This window comes from Melopsittacus undulatus, chromosome 5 (genome assembly GCF_012275295.1).
Source record: "Melopsittacus undulatus isolate bMelUnd1 chromosome 5, bMelUnd1.mat.Z, whole genome shotgun sequence".
Lineage (NCBI taxonomy): Eukaryota > Metazoa > Chordata > Aves > Psittaciformes > Psittaculidae > Melopsittacus > Melopsittacus undulatus.
Window position 1 is genome coordinate 64,153,025 of NC_047531.1, and position 16,901 is coordinate 64,169,925.

At 57.0% G+C, this 16,901-nt stretch overlaps 3 protein-coding genes across 6 annotated transcripts; 1 reads left to right on the forward strand and 2 right to left on the reverse strand.

Moving 5' to 3' along the window:
* Positions 1-38: 38 nt before the first annotated feature.
* GSR (glutathione-disulfide reductase) lies at positions 39-5,227 on the forward strand. 2 transcript variants are annotated; one of them, XM_034062752.1, is made up of 13 exons: positions 39-197; positions 1,036-1,062; positions 1,264-1,352; positions 1,741-1,810; positions 2,108-2,255; positions 2,343-2,397; positions 2,487-2,586; positions 3,064-3,150; positions 3,309-3,470; positions 3,695-3,806; positions 3,886-4,017; positions 4,196-4,329; positions 4,952-5,227. In XM_034062752.1, exons 1-13 carry the CDS (start codon positions 69-71, stop codon positions 5,099-5,101), a joined length of 1,395 nt encoding a protein of 464 aa, XP_033918643.1. In that variant the 5' UTR covers positions 39-68; the 3' UTR covers positions 5,102-5,227. The 2 variants fall into 2 exon arrangements, with proteins under 2 accessions (XP_033918643.1, XP_033918642.1); XM_034062751.1 differs by lacking the exon at positions 39-197 and adding an exon at positions 230-680.
* A 2,241-nt stretch (positions 5,228-7,468) lies between these two features.
* LOC115945481 (uncharacterized) lies at positions 7,469-9,669 on the reverse strand. The gene is made up of 6 exons (XM_031043608.2): positions 9,544-9,669; positions 9,007-9,451; positions 8,784-8,879; positions 8,501-8,698; positions 7,961-8,077; positions 7,469-7,771 (listed from the first exon to the last, which is right to left on the reverse strand). Exons 1-6 carry the CDS (start codon positions 9,667-9,669, stop codon positions 7,626-7,628), a joined length of 1,128 nt encoding a protein of 375 aa, XP_030899468.2. The 3' UTR covers positions 7,469-7,625.
* On the reverse strand, positions 9,620-13,825 carry BTC (betacellulin). Of its 3 annotated transcripts, none has more exons than XR_004549605.1 (6): positions 13,716-13,825; positions 10,803-10,898; positions 10,458-10,575; positions 10,211-10,353; positions 9,814-9,921; positions 9,620-9,725 (listed from the first exon to the last, which is right to left on the reverse strand). XR_004549605.1 is itself a non-coding variant. In XM_034062707.1 (6 exons), exons 1-5 carry the CDS (start codon positions 13,786-13,788, stop codon positions 9,816-9,818), a joined length of 540 nt encoding a protein of 179 aa, XP_033918598.1. In that variant the 5' UTR covers positions 13,789-13,825; the 3' UTR covers positions 9,620-9,725; positions 9,814-9,815. The 3 variants fall into 3 exon arrangements, 2 of the variants coding, with proteins under 2 accessions (XP_033918598.1, XP_033918599.1); XM_034062707.1 differs by having other exon boundaries at positions 10,207-10,353; XM_034062708.1 differs by lacking the exon at positions 10,803-10,898 and having other exon boundaries at positions 10,207-10,353.
* Between the last annotated feature and the right edge of the window lie 3,076 nt (positions 13,826-16,901).

Genomic DNA, 16,901 nt, shown 5'->3' on the forward strand with positions numbered 1-16,901 from the left:
TGCCGTGCTGGGACGGGGCGGGACCGGGGAGGCGGAGCGGAGCGGCAGGGCCTTACCGAGCGGGGGCCATGGCGGCTGCCGCTTACGAGCTGCTGGTGCTGGGTGGTGGATCGGGGGGCCTGGCAGGGGCTCGGCGGGCGGCCGAGCTGGGAGCCCGCGTTGCACTGGTGGAGCCGCATCGCTTAGGCGGCACTTGCGTGAGTCCGGGGGCACCCGCGGGGGGGGGAACACGCTCCTAGCATGAGCGGTGGATGGGGATACCGGAGTTATGCAGCACTGGGTGCCCCACTGGTCTCATCCCTGTATCCCTGGGGCTCATCCCGGTCCACTGGGGAAGCGAGGGTAGGAAGCACTGTTCCAGCCACGGAGCGTTGCTCGAGGATTTGCCGTGTCATGCTGAGTTGCGTGGAAACAGGAAGGGTCCAGTACTACTCCCAAGTGTGAGGATGATAATAGAATGCTTTGGGTTGGAAACGACCTTTGATCATCTAGTTCTAATCCCCCTCTTCCTGCCTGTTCTGTGGAGGATAAACGGATGCTGGTGAGTCAGGAGCTGCACAGCACAACTCTGATCTCAGTTACAACTGAACGGCAGCAAAGCAGAATGTGGCAGGCACAGGGAGCAGAGAAAACAAACTTGTTCCTCAGGAATGCCAGGGGCAGGATGGAGTTTTCTGCTTGTAAGTGCGTTTCCCATGAAAGAGTTGCTGTACAGATGTTTCCTGGACAGGAAGGGGATGGCAAATCCCTTTCTCCCAGTGAATCTTCTTTATCAGTGGAAAAAAAACACACTTAAGCACTCTGCCCCTTCCATATTCTTCAAGGAAGTGAGCATAAACGGGCAAATTGCAAGCCCTTGAGGCACTGAAGGCACTTACAACCATCTTTTGCTAAAGACCTATAATTCCTAATACGTTTTTTCTGAGCACAGAGCTGGGATTCGGTACCGGTCTGTTGAGAGATGCTCTCTTCAGAGCACCCCCTTTGAAACACTGAGCCTTAAAATGCCAAGACTTACTCTTACCTCTCCTCTAGGTCAATGTCGGATGTGTGCCGAAGAAGGTAAGGGTGCTTTCATTGCTGGCTTTGGTGTGGGTACCTGCTGAATTGTGGGGAGGAAGTAGGGGCTCAGGGCATACTGAGCCATCAGAATGCTGTGATATACTCACATCCATGTCTTGTGGGCTGCTGTGGGAAGAGGGAAAGCATTGGGAAGGGTGGCTGCGGTTTTCCCATATCCTGACTTGCGGGTTGCGTGAGCAGGTGATGTGGAATGCGGCTGTCCACATGGAGTTTGTCCATGATCACGCTGACTATGGCTTCGAAACATCTGGCATCAAGTTCAACTGGAGGTAAGCATGGAAAGAGCCAGATGGAATCAAGCATCTCCTGGTGCGATTCCCAGGGGAAGAACCCACACAGCAGCACCTTGACCCCATGGTATGTAGTCTGCCCCAAAGGGTCCCTGGCTGCTTTGAGGCTTCCTGTAGATGGATGATGAGGTGGTTATGTAGCCTGGATTCCTGCTGTATTTTGGAATAGGGGTGGGAAAAGACTCTGGAAAAGATGGATGCAGCAAAAGCAGGCACAAAAACATCTCACTGGTGGGGAAGACTGGGTAACTGGGGGCTGTGTTATTTTGTGGTGTGGGTGCCATGTACTGAAGGGATTGAATTGTTTCTTGCTGAGGTGTGTAGGTTCATTTGCTTATGGTGGCAATAAGCCCCTGTTCTCTTTCAGAACCATTAAAGAGAAGCGTGATGCTTACGTGAGGCGCCTCAATGAGATCTATGAGAATAACCTCAAGAAGGTGAGGATGTGTTTGTCCTGCAAGCTGAGTGGGGAAGTAGGATCTGTTGTATTTTCAGCCACTTTTCCAGCCCATCTTCCCTCTGGCTCCAATAGCTGGCTCTCACACCTTGTCCTGCTGTTAATCACACACAGAAGTGAATGCTCCAGCCCTGGCAGTGTTCAAGGCCAGGCTGGACAGAGCCTTGGCCAACATGGTCTAGTGTGAGGCATCCTTGCCCATGGCAGGGGATTGGAACAGGATGATGTTAAGGTCGTTTTCCAAACCAAGCCATTCTGTGATTCTTACTGCACCAAGGCTCACATTGACATCATTCGGGGCTATGGCAAGTTCACTGCTGATCCTGAGCCTACCATTGAAGTGGATGGGAAAAGATACACAGCTCCTCACATCCTTGTAGCCACAGGCGGGCACCCAGCTGTCCCTTCTGACAGCCAAATTCCTGGTGAGCCTGACAGAATTCTGTCAAAGCAAAGTGGAATTTTGGGGAGGGCAAGGTGGGAAGGGGTGCGAAAGGGGCTCTGCTTTGCAGGTGCCAGCCTGGGGATGACCAGCGATGGCTTCTTTGACCTGGAGGAGCTGCCCAGGTAAAATGGTGCTCATTTTACAACCACCACTTTGCCACCACCACCAGCAGCTCCACATGCCTGCACACGGCATCACCCCTTCTCTACAGGCGTAGCGTGATTGTCGGTGCCGGCTACATCGCAGTGGAAATCGCAGGGATCCTCTCCACGCTGGGCTCAAAGTCATCCCTGCTGATCCGCCAGGACAAGGTAGTGCCTGCCAGCGGTTGTCCCCAGCCATGCTTGTCACCCGGTAGTCCCATCCCACCTCACCAGAGTTTCTTGCTTGTCAGCTCCCATTTGAGCTTCTAAAGGAGGATCTGAGCCATGGCAGGCTTAGGAGAGTGGGAATGATGGTGCAGAGGATGGTGGTGTGATGCCAATGGGTGTAAGGATGGGTGTAAGGAGGAGCAGAGTGTAGGTGTGCTGCCAGGCAGCTTGGCAGCATCAGCCTGTGCCTGGCATTCCTGCTGCCACACCTGCTTACTGGAGCTTTATTTCAAACCCTGACTTGAAAATAAAATAACCCGGCAAATTAAAGGAAAAGCAGACACAGGAGAACTTGATCATTAACACCCCAAACCTCTTTGGGCCTGGATAGGGCATGAGCACAGGGGAATACCTGAGGAGGGGGCTGCCCAGTGGTGCTTTCACCTGTGGACCTTCATCTGATGGGTCCTTTCCCAGGTTCTGAGGACTTTCGACTCCATGATCAGCTCAAACTGCACCCAGGAGCTGGAGAACAGCGGAGTGGATGTCTGGAAACACACACAGGTATGGGCATGCTTTTCTCATCTCTCCTGGAGGGGCAGGGATGGGGGAACGCTGGCATTTTGGGGCATCCCTGGTTCTGCAGTGTGGCCACTGTCACCTGTTATAAGGCAAAAGCTGTTGCCACCTTCTTCCCCTGTGGCTCCCATTGTCCTCCACAGGTCAAGAGGGTCACCAAGTCCCCTTCTGGGCTGCTGGCTGTGACAGTGACCTCCTCAATGCCAGGCCACAAGCCAACGGAGGAAGTGATTCAGGACATAGACTGTCTGCTGTGGGCTGTGGGGAGGGAACCCAACACCCAGGACCTGTGCCTGGACCGAGTGGTGAGATGGCAGCACTGGTGCAAGGACGTCCCTTGGGTCTCTGGGGACCCACGGGTCTCTGGGGTCCCATGGGTCTCCAGATCCTGCCATAGGATGGTATTCCCACCATGATCTCCCTGCGGCTGGTAGCATTGTGGCCACCAGCATGGGTCCCCCACGGACATTGCTTATCCCATCCCGCCCGGCACGCTTTGCCAAAAGCAGCTGCTGTTTCCCAATGGCAGGGTGTGCAGATGGATGCCAAAGGCCATGTGGTGGTGGATGAATACCAGAACACCACCAGGAGAGGGGTCTATGCCATCGGGGATGTGTGTGGGAGAGCTCTCCTCACCCCAGGTACCATGGCTGTGCCACCTTCCCCTCCTGGCCTGTTGGTGCCACAGTTCAGGCTCCTCATCCTCATTGCTCCCCACAGTGGCCATTGCAGCTGGCAGAAAGCTGGCCCACAGGCTCTTTGAGGGCAAGCAGGACTCCCGGCTTGACTACAATTACATCCCCACTGTTGTCTTCAGCCACCCACCCATTGGCACCGTGGGTCTCACTGAAGGTAGGGACAGAGGGGGCTGGGTACATTGTGGCTCAGAGATGGTGATTTGATGCTCAAGGAAACAATCTGATCTCCAGCAAGTGGTCTGAGCCTTGCAAAATGTGCTTTGAGTCCTTTGTTATAAGTACCTCGTGCATACGGCGCAGCCCCTTCACCCACGTGTTGTCTTCTGCTGCAGACGAAGCCATGGCCACATACGGGAAGGAGAATGTGAAGATCTACAGTACATCCTTCAACCCACTGTACCATGCTGTCACCCAGAGGAAGGTGAAGTGTGTCATGAAGGTGGTGTGTGCTGGCAAGGAGGAGAAGGTGTGTGGAGGGGATGTTGGGGGAAAACTGCGCGGTGCATGGGGATGGAAAGGACCACAGCTGTATCCCCATGGTCAGGTCTGACCTGATCCAGCTCCCCCAGCATCAAGCCCAGCATTCACCCTAGATTCATGGATGGCCACAAAGATCCTCTTGAGGGCTGGGGCACCTCTGCTCTGGATAAAGGCTGAGAGAGCTGGGCTTGTTCAGCCTGGAGAAGGCTCCAGGGAGACCTTAGAGCAGCTGCCAAATGCCTAAAGGGGCTAGAGAGGGGCTTTGGACAAGGACCTGCAGGGACAGGACAAGGGGGAATGGCTTTAACCTGACAGAGGGGAGACTGAGATTAGACATTAGGAAGAAGTTCTTCCCTGTGAGGGTGGTGAAGCAGTGGCACAGGTTCCCCAGAGAAGCTGAGGCTTGCCCAGTGGCTACCCATTGGGTTCAAGGCTCCATGCCCTTGAACCTGGCAGTGTTCGAGGCCATGGGTGGGGCTTGGAACAACCTAGCCTAGTGTCTCTGCCCATGGCAGGGGGTTGGAACTGGTTGAGCTTTAAGATCCCTTCCAGCCCAAACCAGTCTGCCAGTGCTGTGTCCCATCCAGCCTCTCTCTTCTTCCCCAAAGGTGGTGGGATTGCACATGCAAGGGCTGGGCTGCGATGAGATACTGCAGGGCTTTGCTGTGGCCATCAAAATGGGGGCCACCAAGGCTGACCTGGACAACACCATTGCCATTCATCCCACTTCTGCTGAAGAGCTGGTGACACTGCGTTGAGGCAGCAGGCACAGGCGGCTGGGGAAAACCTTTAGATATGTCTTAAAGAATGCATTGCTGTCAGACGGTTGTGTGGAAAGGGGTCTGTAAGACTGGCACACAAAATAAATACTGTGATGTTGGCAAGGCTCTATGTTTCAGTTTATGGTACCTGTCTCCTGCCATGTTTAAGGATTTAGGAGGAGGCTGCACATGGCTGGGCTCTTCCTCTACCATTCCCAGCACCACCTGGCTGCTTGGGGTACTCATTCACTACCCTTGGAGTACCCCAGGTGGGTTCTTGTCCCCTGCTGCATGCTTGTGGAGGGGCGTATCAGCATTGCTGTTGGATGTGAGATGATGGGGATGCATCCTGCATCCAACAGCCCCTGTTGCACCCAAGGGGCTGCAGATCCACTGCCCCAGCTCAATCTGCTCATTGTGGATCTGGCTCTTGAGCTTTCCACACCTTTGAGGTAGCTTGAAGCAAAGCTGGCCAGGAGAAGTGGAAATAAATGGTGTGCATGAAATCAAAGTATCTGAGGTTGAAAATTCCCCAAAACCTAAGTTGTGGCTGAAGGAAGTGGCTCCTGGTGCTCAGCCCATGTGTGCAGCTCCAAACTTTGCCATGTTTTCTCCATCCAGGAGGAAGGAAAATCCCCGCCCCCCTCCCCCCTTGCCCCCCCCCCCCCCATCCTAACACCATCAGTATGTGTTTAAAGAGTATATTGGTCTCAATTGAAGCAAAATGCTGAATATTACCGGTATCTTCAGTTATCTGTGAACAAATAACGATTTTCATGGTTTACTGCTAAGGGAACCAAATGAGATTTCCCCTGGCTGTGCTACAGATGAGCACATTAGAGGAGTGTCAGCTGCAGTTAATTCAGTTAATTGCTCCGTTTGAATCATGGAGACTTTACCCCTGCAGTCAGCATCTTCTGGCATTTGGTGAGTGGTGGGTTTGGTTTGGGTTCTTTTCTTTTTAAATGAAAGCTTCATAAATGAATGAAGTTTCCAGAAAAGGAAGCCCAGCCATCGGCAGGGGCTCAGTGCCCGAAGAAACCTCCTTTTTGGAGGAAATCAGGGAAAAAAACCCAACAAAACAACAGCCACAAAACAGCTCAGGGATGCTGAGAGCGGGGAGCCCTGGTGAGACCGCGTCCCCCGGGCGGCGGACGCTAGGACCCAGCGGCCAGGAGGCCGCTCAGCCTGCAAGCTCCGCCTCTCCGCCCTCTGAGACTCCTCCCCCTGAGCGCATGCGCGGAGCAGGCCCTGAGGGTTGTCCCGTGCGGCTGCTCGGTGTCTGCCTGCAGCGCTCGGGGGGGGCGGTGCTGCGGCTGCCGGGGGTGAATCCTGGCCGATCGGTGCCGGCGCTCTCGTCCGAGCCGTCCGTTGGTTCCGGGACTGGGGCCGCTTTGGGGCTGCGGCTCAGCAGAGCCCTGCAGAGCGGGGACCGGGACCGGCCGCGGTCGGTGCTGCGGATCCATAACGAGCCCCGCGTTCCCTGAATGTGGCTGCTGGGAGCGGTCCGGGCCCCGGTCCCGGAGGGAATCGAGCTCTGCGGGGCTGGACACCGGCTCCGGGGCCCGCCTGAGGCTCCCCGAGGGCGTGGGGCTGGTCCCCGAGGGGGGCACCCCTTGCTCCGGCACACGCTCCGGGAGCGGAGACCGAGGGCTGAGACTGGCCAGGAACCGGGCTCGGAGCTGAGGCATAAAGTCCTGAGAGCTGGAGTCTGGAAGGCAACCGGCTCCTGGGGCCGGTTTGGGTTCAGAAACAGAGACCGAGTCCTGTGGTTTGGGGGCTCGAAACCGGGGTCACTAAAACCAGGTTTTTTGCTCTGAAGTGGAGACCAAGCCTGACATACCAGAATCTGGCTCAGACGGTCAGTTCTGGGGCTCAGGCAGAGCCCTAGTTGTGCTTTTAGCTGCTCAAGAAACAGGTTAAGAGCTTAGAAACAAAACTCCCATGTACGAAAGTCTTGCCATGACTCACTGGGCTGATGCTGGGGCTCAGAAACACAGACCAGGCCCTGACTTTTGCTGCTCAGCACCAGGTTTTTGGGGGCTCAGGAGGGTGCTTTGGTACTTGGGACCTGGGGTCGGGGCTCTGCAGCATGGACATGGCATTTCCTGGCTGCAGAACGGAGCCCTGGGGCTGGGCCAGGGCCTGAGTCCTGCACCTTTGGGCTCAGAAGCAAGACCCTGTCGGGTGGTTCTGGGGTCAAAGCCAGGGCTGGGCTGGATGGGGTTGGGCTGTGGGAGCGGGATAGGCTGGTGCATGGATCCCGACCAGAGGGGGTGTCCAGTCACGTTGGTCTCACACTCGCCTGAATTCAGTGTCTGAGGTAGTCTCTGGGGTGAAAGGTGCTTTTCACGCTGGGTTTGGACTCCAACTCTATTTACTCAAGGCATGTACAACCACTGTAAGAGTCTTGGGCACTCATTAGCCCAGGGCTAGAGAGTGAGCAATTATGACAGGTCATATTCATCTACATATCGTGACAGTGGCTGATTTTATGACCTAGCCATAAGCCAGACTTAGTTCAACAAGCACAAGCAGGTTGAAGCAGCAGCTGGGGCTGGAGATGGACATGAACTGCAGCCATAATGGAACTAGACCCATCCAGTGGCTGGGCCTGAAAAAAAAGGCAGGCAGAAACAGTGTCCCGAGCCATAAATGAGCTTGAGCCTGAAAGAAACGGGGACTTAAACCAACACAGAACTCCATGCACACAACCCCCCTGAAATAACGCAAAACCCCCCAGAGCTACCCCAAAAACCCATGAAAAGCAACCCAAACCAACCCAAAAGCTTCCAAAAATACACGGAAGCTACCCAAAAGCTACCCCAAACCCTCAACCTCTGGCCGTGTCCGTACTGGAGCCAGGCACTCGCACTGTCATGGGCGGGCACAGGCAGGTCAGGCGGCTAGGTCGGCCTCGACACACAGCTCCCGACGTGGCTGGGGCTCCTCTGCCCATCCATGTGTCCATCCCTGTGCAGGAACAGAGGTGGCACAGTCAGTTCCTGGCAGCACACCCTTGCACAGCGAGTCCCGGAGCTGCTCCCCGGCCAACCCCGGCATTTCTGCCCGGCCCCACACCCCCGAGACACCCGGGGAGGGAGAAGCGGGGCTGGGACCCCAGGAATGTCCCGGTTCTTTCCGGAAGAGCAGGAGAGTGCCAGGATTTGGCTGAAAACCCTCCGGCCCTAAGCGGCAACAGCGGCACAGACCGGTCCCGGCAGCCTCAGACGGGGACCGGCACCTGTGAGTGCCGAGGGTCTGGGTCGAACCCCGACAGCGCCCGCTCCCATCTCTCCAGACACCCTGAACGGGGACTCCGGTACCTCCTGCGGCACCATTTCCTCGATCCCACCGCACAGGGTCGGGGCACTCACCCCACAGAGGTGTCCTCACCCCTCGGGCCGTGCTCCTCGGTGAGAATGAGCTTTCCCCACGCGGCACTACCGGGGTCAACGACAGCTCCCGAGGGATCGGCAGCACAGGGGCAGCCCTCTCTCCCCGTGTCCAGCCGGGCTTCACAGAGCCACCAACGGGGCTCCAGAAACCGGTGCGGGGCTCTGGGCCTTTGCTTCCACCGCAGGCTCTTTCGAGCTGAAAAAGTGCTTAGGTCAAACCACAGCTCCACTCAGGGTAGCCCCAGTGTAAACCAGTTTCCCCCAGCAGCTCCCACACTTACCCGTCCGAGCTCTCGCCAGAGCCGGACGAACGGAAAGCTCTGTCCTGCCGAAGCCGCTGCGGAGACGAGCCGGAGAAAAGCAACAACCGGTGTCCGCTTCGGGAGGAAGGAGCCCGGCAACGGGAGGGGTCACCGGCCACCCCGGGAGACCCTCAGCATCCGGGGAAGTCACCGGGAACCCATGGATGGTCCCGCCCCGGGAAGAGGGAGAGAACCCGCTCACCAGTGACTGCGGGCGCAGGCAGCCCCGACCCCCGGTACCTGCCCGTTTCAGCCGTGCTTCCCGGCAGGAGTCTCACACACAGAGCCGGGGCTGCGAGTAGCGGTAACCGGGCAGCGGCTCGTGCCGCCGCACCCTCACCGTAGCCCAGCAGCGGAAGAAGCAAAGAATAGCGCCGGTTCTTCCCATTTTCCCCGTTTCCCTTGCTCGGCAGCGTCCGGGGATGCCGAGGCTGCCCAGGGCAGGCGGGGGCCGGCGTCGCTCTCGCTTCTCTGTGTGTGGAACCGCCCCGGTGAGACCGGAGAACAGCTCCCCCGGTCCGGGCTCCGCCTCGGACCCGCCGGCTCGGCAGCAGCAGCACCGGGGGAGGATCCGTGGCGCGGCAGCAGCGCCGCAGCCCAGCAGAGCCCCCAGACACAGGGAGGTCTTCCCGCGGTGGTGGCGCCTCCTGCTGGCCACGGGGGGGAGGTTTTGAAGCCTCTGCTGCCCCGCACTGCGGCGCCCCCTGGCGGACGCAGAGGGGTGGGCTGCACCTCCGGCCTCGGGGCAGCAGCGCAGCACCCGCAGCCGGACCCGGCGGCGCTCCCCCTCAAGGACCAGTCGAGACATGGGCACCTTCCCGTTCACCCCTTTATTAACGCCGCCGTTAGTCTTAGCCCTCGCCATTCGAGCCAGCCGGTGCTGCTATCTGTCCGGGACCCGCCTGCAGGTACCTGGAGCTCCTGCAGAGAGAGGAGAGGGAGAGCAGCTGCCCCTCGTGGGGGTCCTCCTGTTATCCCGGGACCAGTTGCCATCACCAACCCCATGTACCTTCACACAATGCCTGTCTCCAGCACATCCTCGCTTTTGGAAGGCAAATTCTTGTTTAATGTCTCCATCTCGTCCGCCTTTCTCTTCCTGCGCTGCTTCCGACAGTGGCTTCGATGAGGGGTGGAATAATGAAAACCAACATAAAACCCAAAAGGAAAACCAGGCATGGCAGTTTTGCTGCTCCTCCTCCCTCCACTTTCACCCACAGAAGCTCTGGTGGGATTGTGCATGGTGTCCAGCTCCAAGACAATGCCTCACATCCCCCCCAGCACCCTCAGAGGCCAGGACAGGGACCCCTAAACCCAACCTCCTGAAGCCACTGGAGGTGGGCAGCATTCCACATAACCCAGGGCTTCCTCTTCCCATGTCTCGCCCTGTTCCCCCACCACATACTGACTGCAGAGGCAGGCGCAGACTATGAGGATGATAAGGGTGACGATGGCAGCAATCAAGGAGATGATGACGATCTGTCCCCGGTCGCCTCGCAGGTAGAAGATGTCCACCCTCTCGCAGCGAGCCCCCGTGTAGCCCCTCTCACACCTACCCCGTGGCACAGGGGAGGCAGAAGATGGATTGGATGTCCAAAACCCCACCATGGTGCCCTCCTCTTCCCTCTCTCCATGTCCCGAGCAGCGGTGGCTTACACACAAGCCGGTGTCTTCTCGGCCATGAGGAATCGGCATCTCCCCTTGACGCAGTAGTGCTTGTATTCCTCTGGGCACTTGGAGAAGTGTCCCTGCCGCCTCAGGTGTGTCACATTCCCTGGGGTGACAAGGAAACCCCCCCCCCCCCCCCCAGGGGTTACAGTTCTCCTCAGAGAGCATCTGGTCCATCCAGAGCCACAGGAGTGTGTGTTCTTGGCTGTGGCATGCCACTTCCCTGCGTAGCTGTGGTAGATATAACATCCATTCTCTATCCCAGCCCTCTGCCTTAAATTGCTCAGCTCCCATCTGGTGCCACCAGCTCCCCTAAGCATCCTTGCACCGTACCCATGCAGCTCCGGGGTGTGCCACAGGTAAATCCCTCTGTTCCATGGTCAGTGGTGACATTTGTGTCAGCACCCACACAACCAAAGACAGCCAAACCTGAAAGGTAACGGAGGTGGGTCAGGGGGTGAAGCTTGGCTAGAGCATCACCACCACCACCCACTGCAGCCACTCATCCTGGCCTTGGCCATAGGGAGGGGACTGGCAAAGAGTCCCCCCTTCCCCAGCAGCACTGGCTTGGCTGTTCCCCAGGGTGAGGAGAAGGGAAAGCTGGTCCCTGTCTGCCTCCTCCAGTCAGCATCAGCATCCTGGAGCCAGCTGGGAGGGGTGTAGGGGGCACAGCACAGTCTGTGGGCAGCCAGCAGCTCCAGTGCACAGGGAGGATGAAGGGGGGGGGGGGATCCCCAGAGGGGTCCAGCTCCCTTTCTGAAGACCATGGTCTTCTTGGGGCTGTTCAGCCTGGAGGAGAGAAGGCTGCATGGAGACCTCAGAGCAGCCTTCCAGTATCTGAAGGGGGCCTACAGGGATGCTGGGGAGGGACTATACGTCGGTAACTGTAGCAATAGGACAAGGGGTGATGGGTTTAAACTGAAACAGGGGAAGTTCAGGTTAGATCTAAGGAAGAAGTTGTTTACTGTGGGGGTGCTGAGGCCCTGGCACAGGTTGCCCAAAGAAGCTGTGGCTGCCCCATCGCTGGCAGTGTTCAAGGCCAGGCTGGATGGGGCTTGGAGCAACCTTGGAGCAACCTGGTCTAGTGGAAGGTGTCCCTGCCCATGGCAGGGGATTAGAACTGGATGAACTTTAAGGTCCCTTCCAACCCAAACCAGTCTGGGATTCTGGGATTCTAAAAAGCACACTAGCCATGGGAGTGGGGAGATGTGAGCGCTGCAAGTCAGCACCTACCAAAGCCCAGTTGTTTCCAGTGTCCAACAGCTAAATTCCCACCACAACATCACTCACTGCTGCACTGGTGCATGGATCGAGCTGGAAAATGGGTAATCATGTTTGCTGTGGCAATGGGACAAAGCTGGGGGCTGGCTCAGACCCAATACGTCCCAACAGTAGCGGCAGTAACCGGATCGGTAACCAGATCTTGGCATACCAGCACTGACTCAGCACGGTCCCGCTCCCAGCCCAGCCCTCCCCAGGGATTCACTCCATTGTTGTGGCACTCAGCGGAGTGGGGACAGATCCTGCCTGGTGGGGCAGGGTGATGGGTGCTCCTGTTCTGAGTGGGTGTACTTTGCAGCTTGCCCACGTCAAGGTCTCCTGGAAAGGGGGACTTTGGGCACCAAGCCTGGGCAGCTGCATAGCCTGGTTCCCATGTTCCTATCCAGTATCCTGACATCAGTGGAGAAGGTGCCAAGGCTCCGATGTCCTCCCCATCCCACGGCAGAGATGTTCCCAGCACACACATCCCTCCTGGCTATATATAGCTAGTGACACACTTTGGGTAAGAGCTGCAACAAGGACAGGGCTGAGCTTCTGCCAGGGCTTCTCCAGCTGAAGAATCCCATCGGGGAGGGGATGCAGCCCCTTTTGGACCAGGCAGCTGAGTGGGATTTGCCTGATGGGAGCTAGGGATGAGCCATGGGGTGGTTTTGCCCCTCCCCTGGGAACCAGCAGGCAGCAGCACAGGGAGGGAGGCTGACTTCACCCCCAGTGACCGAGTTTACAGCTCAGCATGGAAAGATCCCCACCAAGACGAGATCCCCACCCTTATTGCAACCAGATGCGGATTTTGGCACCCTCTGGGTGGGCAGCCCCTTGGAGAGGACAGCCCCGATGGCACCTCCAGCTCCGGGGGCGTGGGGGGGGGGGGGGGGGGATTGACCCCCAATCCCCTGAGCTTAGCACCTAGTGGGTGCAAACAGCCTCATCTCTGTGACACACTGAGAGCCCATCTCTGCTGTGTAAGGCAGGCAGAGATAACCCAGGAACAATCATCCCAAACACAAAGTTATTTTGCCATAACACCCCCAACACCATCCTGGGAAAGCCCGAATTGCCGGAAAGCAACCACGTGTGGCATCGCCTTGGTCTGATGGGCACCACCGCCCCAGAGCATGTCGGCCACCCTGGAGCTCCTCCTGCCAACACAGGTTGGGCAGGTTTTGTCAGGCACCAGCTCTGCCAAAGGGCCAAACCCAAAGTGCTCCGATGCCCTGGGTATCATCAAGCCCGGCTGATGTTCAGCTCAGCCTGTGGTTATCTCCTGACAGCCCTGAGCAGGCAGCTGCATCCAGCTTTTCCCACTTCCCACGCACTTGGGAACTAACACCGGGACACTTGTGCACTTGCTGAACAGGTATCGGCAGCCCCCCATATTCCCCATCCCTGGCGTTGCCAAGGAGGCAAACCACGGGTATACCATGAGCAGTGTCGCATTCCAGCCCTACTCCAGGATCCACCCAGGGCACCCCGGCTCCATCCTGGCCCCGAGGGATTCAGAGATCCAGAGCCAAGTTGTACAGGGGAGCGCTGGGATGGGACAGTGAGGGTTACCAGGACAGGACATGGAGGCACATGGGGTGCGTGCAGGGAAGCACGGGGTAGTACAGGGACAGGACTGAGCATGGGGGAAAGACTGAGATAGAATTGTCCGGGGAACACGGGGAATCACTGTGGTGGGACTGGAGAAGCGCCAGGGTGGGTAGGAGGGTGGGACAGGCGCAGCGTCGGGATGGGGCAGGGGAACAGGGGGGGATCAGCAGGCTGGGACTGGGTGGGGGGGCAGCGGGATAGGGTAGCACCAGAACAGACACAGGAGGGGACCAGGATGGCACCGGGAGGTAGGTGGAGGATGACCAGCGTGGCACCGGGAAACAGCGGGATGGGATAGGGGCAGCACCGGGACTGTGTCGGAGCAGGGGACCCCCGAGCCGAGCCGAGCCGCGCCGGGTGCCCCGCGCTTACCGGAGGCGAGTGCCAGGCAGAGCAACAGGGTACCGGGGCCGCCGCCCGGGGCCGGGGCCGCCGCCGCCTCCATGCGCGCAGCCGCCGCTTGTCCGGTACCAGATGCCCGGCGGCTGCCGTGGGGCGGGACGAAGGCGGTCGCTGCCGGCACAACCGCCCTCCTCCTCCTCTTCCTCCTCCTCCTTCTGTTCCTCCTCCTTCTTTCTCCTCGAGCGAGCACAAGAAGCGTCGAGCAGAAGCCTCACTCCAGCATCCCTGGGGATTCAGGGAGCCAGAGAGACCCCCCCATCCCTCCCTGTCCCAAGTGTGGCTCCGGGCGTTCCACTCCTGGCTGGCATGCTATGAAAAGAGAGATTTATTTGTAGCGAGCCGCTAATAAAACAGCCTCCCCAAGCCCTTGGCAGAGAATGACAGCAGCTACAAATTATTTTGCGAGAGGCTGTGCCTTGGCACAAACCTTCTGCACGTTGGCCTTGTGGTTTATTTTTTGCCTAGGAGGATGATTCTAGTCCCTTGGGACGATGTGTCTGGTCGTCTGAGTGATGTCCCAAGGAGGAGGAGAAGCCCTCAGTGGTGATGGGATGCTCGCACATCCCCTTCTGGCATCCGGGGACGCTCAGTGGGGATGAGGTGCTATGATGATGCTGTCCAGGCCCCAGGGAAAGCCAGAGAGCTTCTCCCAGCAGAGGAGGACAGGCAGGGTGGGGTGGTGGGGCTGTGGCCTGCTCCATGTCATTACAGGCATGAAATAAGTGGAAATGAAACACTGGAAAGAACGGGTGACCTCAAACCACAAGCTGGCAGCTGTTAATGCAAGCACTGGCAGCCACCCAGCCATGCCATTTGGCCACTGGCCAAGGGGTGAGTGAGCTCCTGTCACTGTGGCCAGCCAGAAAACCATTTGCACACTCCAGCATGCCAGCACCATCAGCCCTTTGCTTGTGGACACCCCAGTTCCTGGCTGGTGGTAGGGGAAGACCCCTGCCCCCCACTGCCACGGAACGGACCCAGTCAGAGACCAATATGATCAGACAAAAAGCCATTTATTGCAAAGCATTAACTCCTTATATACTATTGCTTACACGCACCTACAGCAATTTGGCATATCATGATTGGATACTTGTCCTGAAGACCCTTAGTGACTAACATATAATTGGTTAAGCACAGGTGTGAGAACTTGACCTCGAACGCTTGCCAACAGTCCACAGTTCTCATAAGTCAGTGAATTACAGCTTCTTCTTACCTTGCTTGCTTAGGCTTCCTCGGGCATCCCACAGCCTTGCTGTATCCCTTGGAGTTATTCAGAGCTCATGTACCAAATATCCATTCTCCTGTGAGAACACTGTCTCCACACCCCACAAGCAGGCAGGGTGTGATAAACCACTAGAGAAACATTGCAAAGCTCTGCTGGGGATAGCAGCGACATGGGAAAGATGAGGGAAACCAGCAGCTGGCACTGGGATGTTAGATGGGACACCCAAGAGGAGCCAGCTTCATCCCCATGGGGCAGGTGAAGGGAAGGAGCAGGCAGCAAAATCCTTCTGGCCACAAAAAGCAAATGGTCTTCCTTTGTCATCCTTCACATCTGGGTAAAATTGGGGAGGAAAAACATTTTAAAGAGTTTTTAGGAGACCCAAGGCAGACGTCACTGGAGGCAGTGGTTTCCCTTCTCCAGTAGGAATGAGGAAGGGTTGGCAGAAGATATCTCGAAAAAGGGACATCTTGCTGCCCCTATGCCCTCTGCCCTCACTGCCACCCTGAGTATCACATCTGCCCTTGGGAGGTCCAGGGACCTGTGTGTCCAGGCAGAGCTAGCCATCCCATGGTGACCAGGGAAGAGACCAGGCAGAGGTGGCCATGCTGATATGATGATGTAGAAGTGACCAGGCAGGCAGAGGTGGCTCTGCCGGGGTGACCATACTGATGAGACCAAGAAAGGATGATCAACAGATGTCACCATGCCAGTGAACCAGGCAGAGGTGATCAGGCACATGTGACCATGCAGGCATGACCCCCACACCCAGTGCCGTTGTGGGGAGTGGTGTCTGTGCCCAGCCCTGCCCTCTCCTCGGAAACCTCCTCCTGCCCATGGGAACATGCAGCACCTTCTGCAAAACAAAGCCGAAGCAAGAGCTGGGAGGCCAGCAGCAGTGGAATCATGCAGCTCCTGAGTTCCTGCAGCTGTACCAGAGTTATTTTTCCACCTCCCAGGCAGAGGAAAGGTTTCAAGGGGAGCTGAGATGCTGTTCAATGTATGCCAAAGGCAGCTGGCATGCTGGCTGCTCCAGAAACATCAGCTGACTTGGATTTTGTGTCTTGCTGTTTTAGGCCTGGAGCCAGCATCCATCCTGAGATGGCCACACAATTCAATCAGGTGGACGGCTCTGTAACCCCAGGCCTGGCTTTGATGACATCCTTTTCCAGAGTGAGCATGAGAAAGCTCATAGAGAACACAAGTTCAGCCTGAAAATATTCCACCCACAGCAAAGCTCTTTCCAGAGGGAAACAGGTAGAACCATGGCCCTTGTACCTCCGCTGTGCCAAGGGTGTCCCCAGGACGGGTTCTGTGGGCACTGTGAGCTGCATTTTGAGTGCTGTTCATGCTGTGGAAGGGCAGGAACCTGGCTGCATGGCTCTGGTTTGGCTCCTCTTGATGCACATACCCAGTGTATCCCCTGCCACAGTCACAAGACCCCTCCTGATGTGGTGTGGCTTAGTGAGGGCATGGGGGCACCCCATCCAGCCATAGCAGGGTGCCTTTTGCTTCCCTTCCCTTCCTTCCCTTCCCTTTCTTTCCTTCCTTTCCCTTTCTTCCCTTCCCTTCCTTCCCCTTCCCCATCTCCTTTCCCTTCCACTTCCCTTCCACTTCCACTTCCACTTCCACTTCCCTTTCCTTTCCCTTCCCCTTCTCCTTTCCCTTTCCCTTCTCTTTCTCATTTCCCTTTTGCTTCCCTTTCTCCTTTCCCTTTTCCCTTTCCCCTTCCCCTTTTCCTTCCCCTTTCCCTTTCTCCTTTCACTTTCCCTTTTCCCTTTTCCCTTCCCTCCTCTCTTCTCCCTTATTTTCTATGCTATGCTATCCTAGCCTATCCTATCCTATCCTATCCTGTCCATTCCCATTTTGTTCTATCTGGTTGTCTTCTATTCTGTGCTAATCTAATATATTGTGTTCTACATCATTCCATTCAA

Excerpts from the sequence above, each read along its gene's own strand:
- GSR (XM_034062752.1), top strand. The coding sequence starts at position 69 with ATGGCGGCTGCCGCTTACGAGCTGCTGGTGCTGGGTGGTGGATCGGGG. Across the intron at positions 1,811-2,107 it reads ATGAGAATAACCTCAAGAAG|GCTCACATTGACATCATTCG; the intron begins GTGAGGATGTGT and ends TACTGCACCAAG. Across the intron at positions 2,587-3,063 it reads TGCTGATCCGCCAGGACAAG|GTTCTGAGGACTTTCGACTC; the intron begins GTAGTGCCTGCC and ends GTCCTTTCCCAG.
- BTC (XM_034062707.1), bottom strand. The coding sequence starts at position 13,788 with ATGGAGGCGGCGGCGGCCCCGGCCCCGGGCGGCGGCCCCGGTACCCTG. Across the intron at positions 10,576-10,802 it reads CACACCCCGGAGCTGCATGG|GGAATGTGACACACCTGAGG; the intron begins GTACGGTGCAAG and ends TTGTCACCCCAG. Across the intron at positions 9,922-10,206 it reads TGCGCCTGCCTCTGCAGTCA|CCACTGTCGGAAGCAGCGCA; the intron begins GTATGTGGTGGG and ends CCCTCATCGAAG.
- LOC115945481 (XM_031043608.2), bottom strand. The coding sequence starts at position 9,669 with ATGGCGAGGGCTAAGACTAACGGCGGCGTTAATAAAGGGGTGAACGGG. Across the intron at positions 9,452-9,543 it reads TGCTGCGCTGCTGCCCCGAG|GAGGCGCCACCACCGCGGGA; the intron begins GCCGGAGGTGCA and ends CGTGGCCAGCAG. Across the intron at positions 8,078-8,500 it reads CGAGGAGCACGGCCCGAGGG|GGATGGACACATGGATGGGC; the intron begins GTGAGGACACCT and ends GTTCCTGCACAG.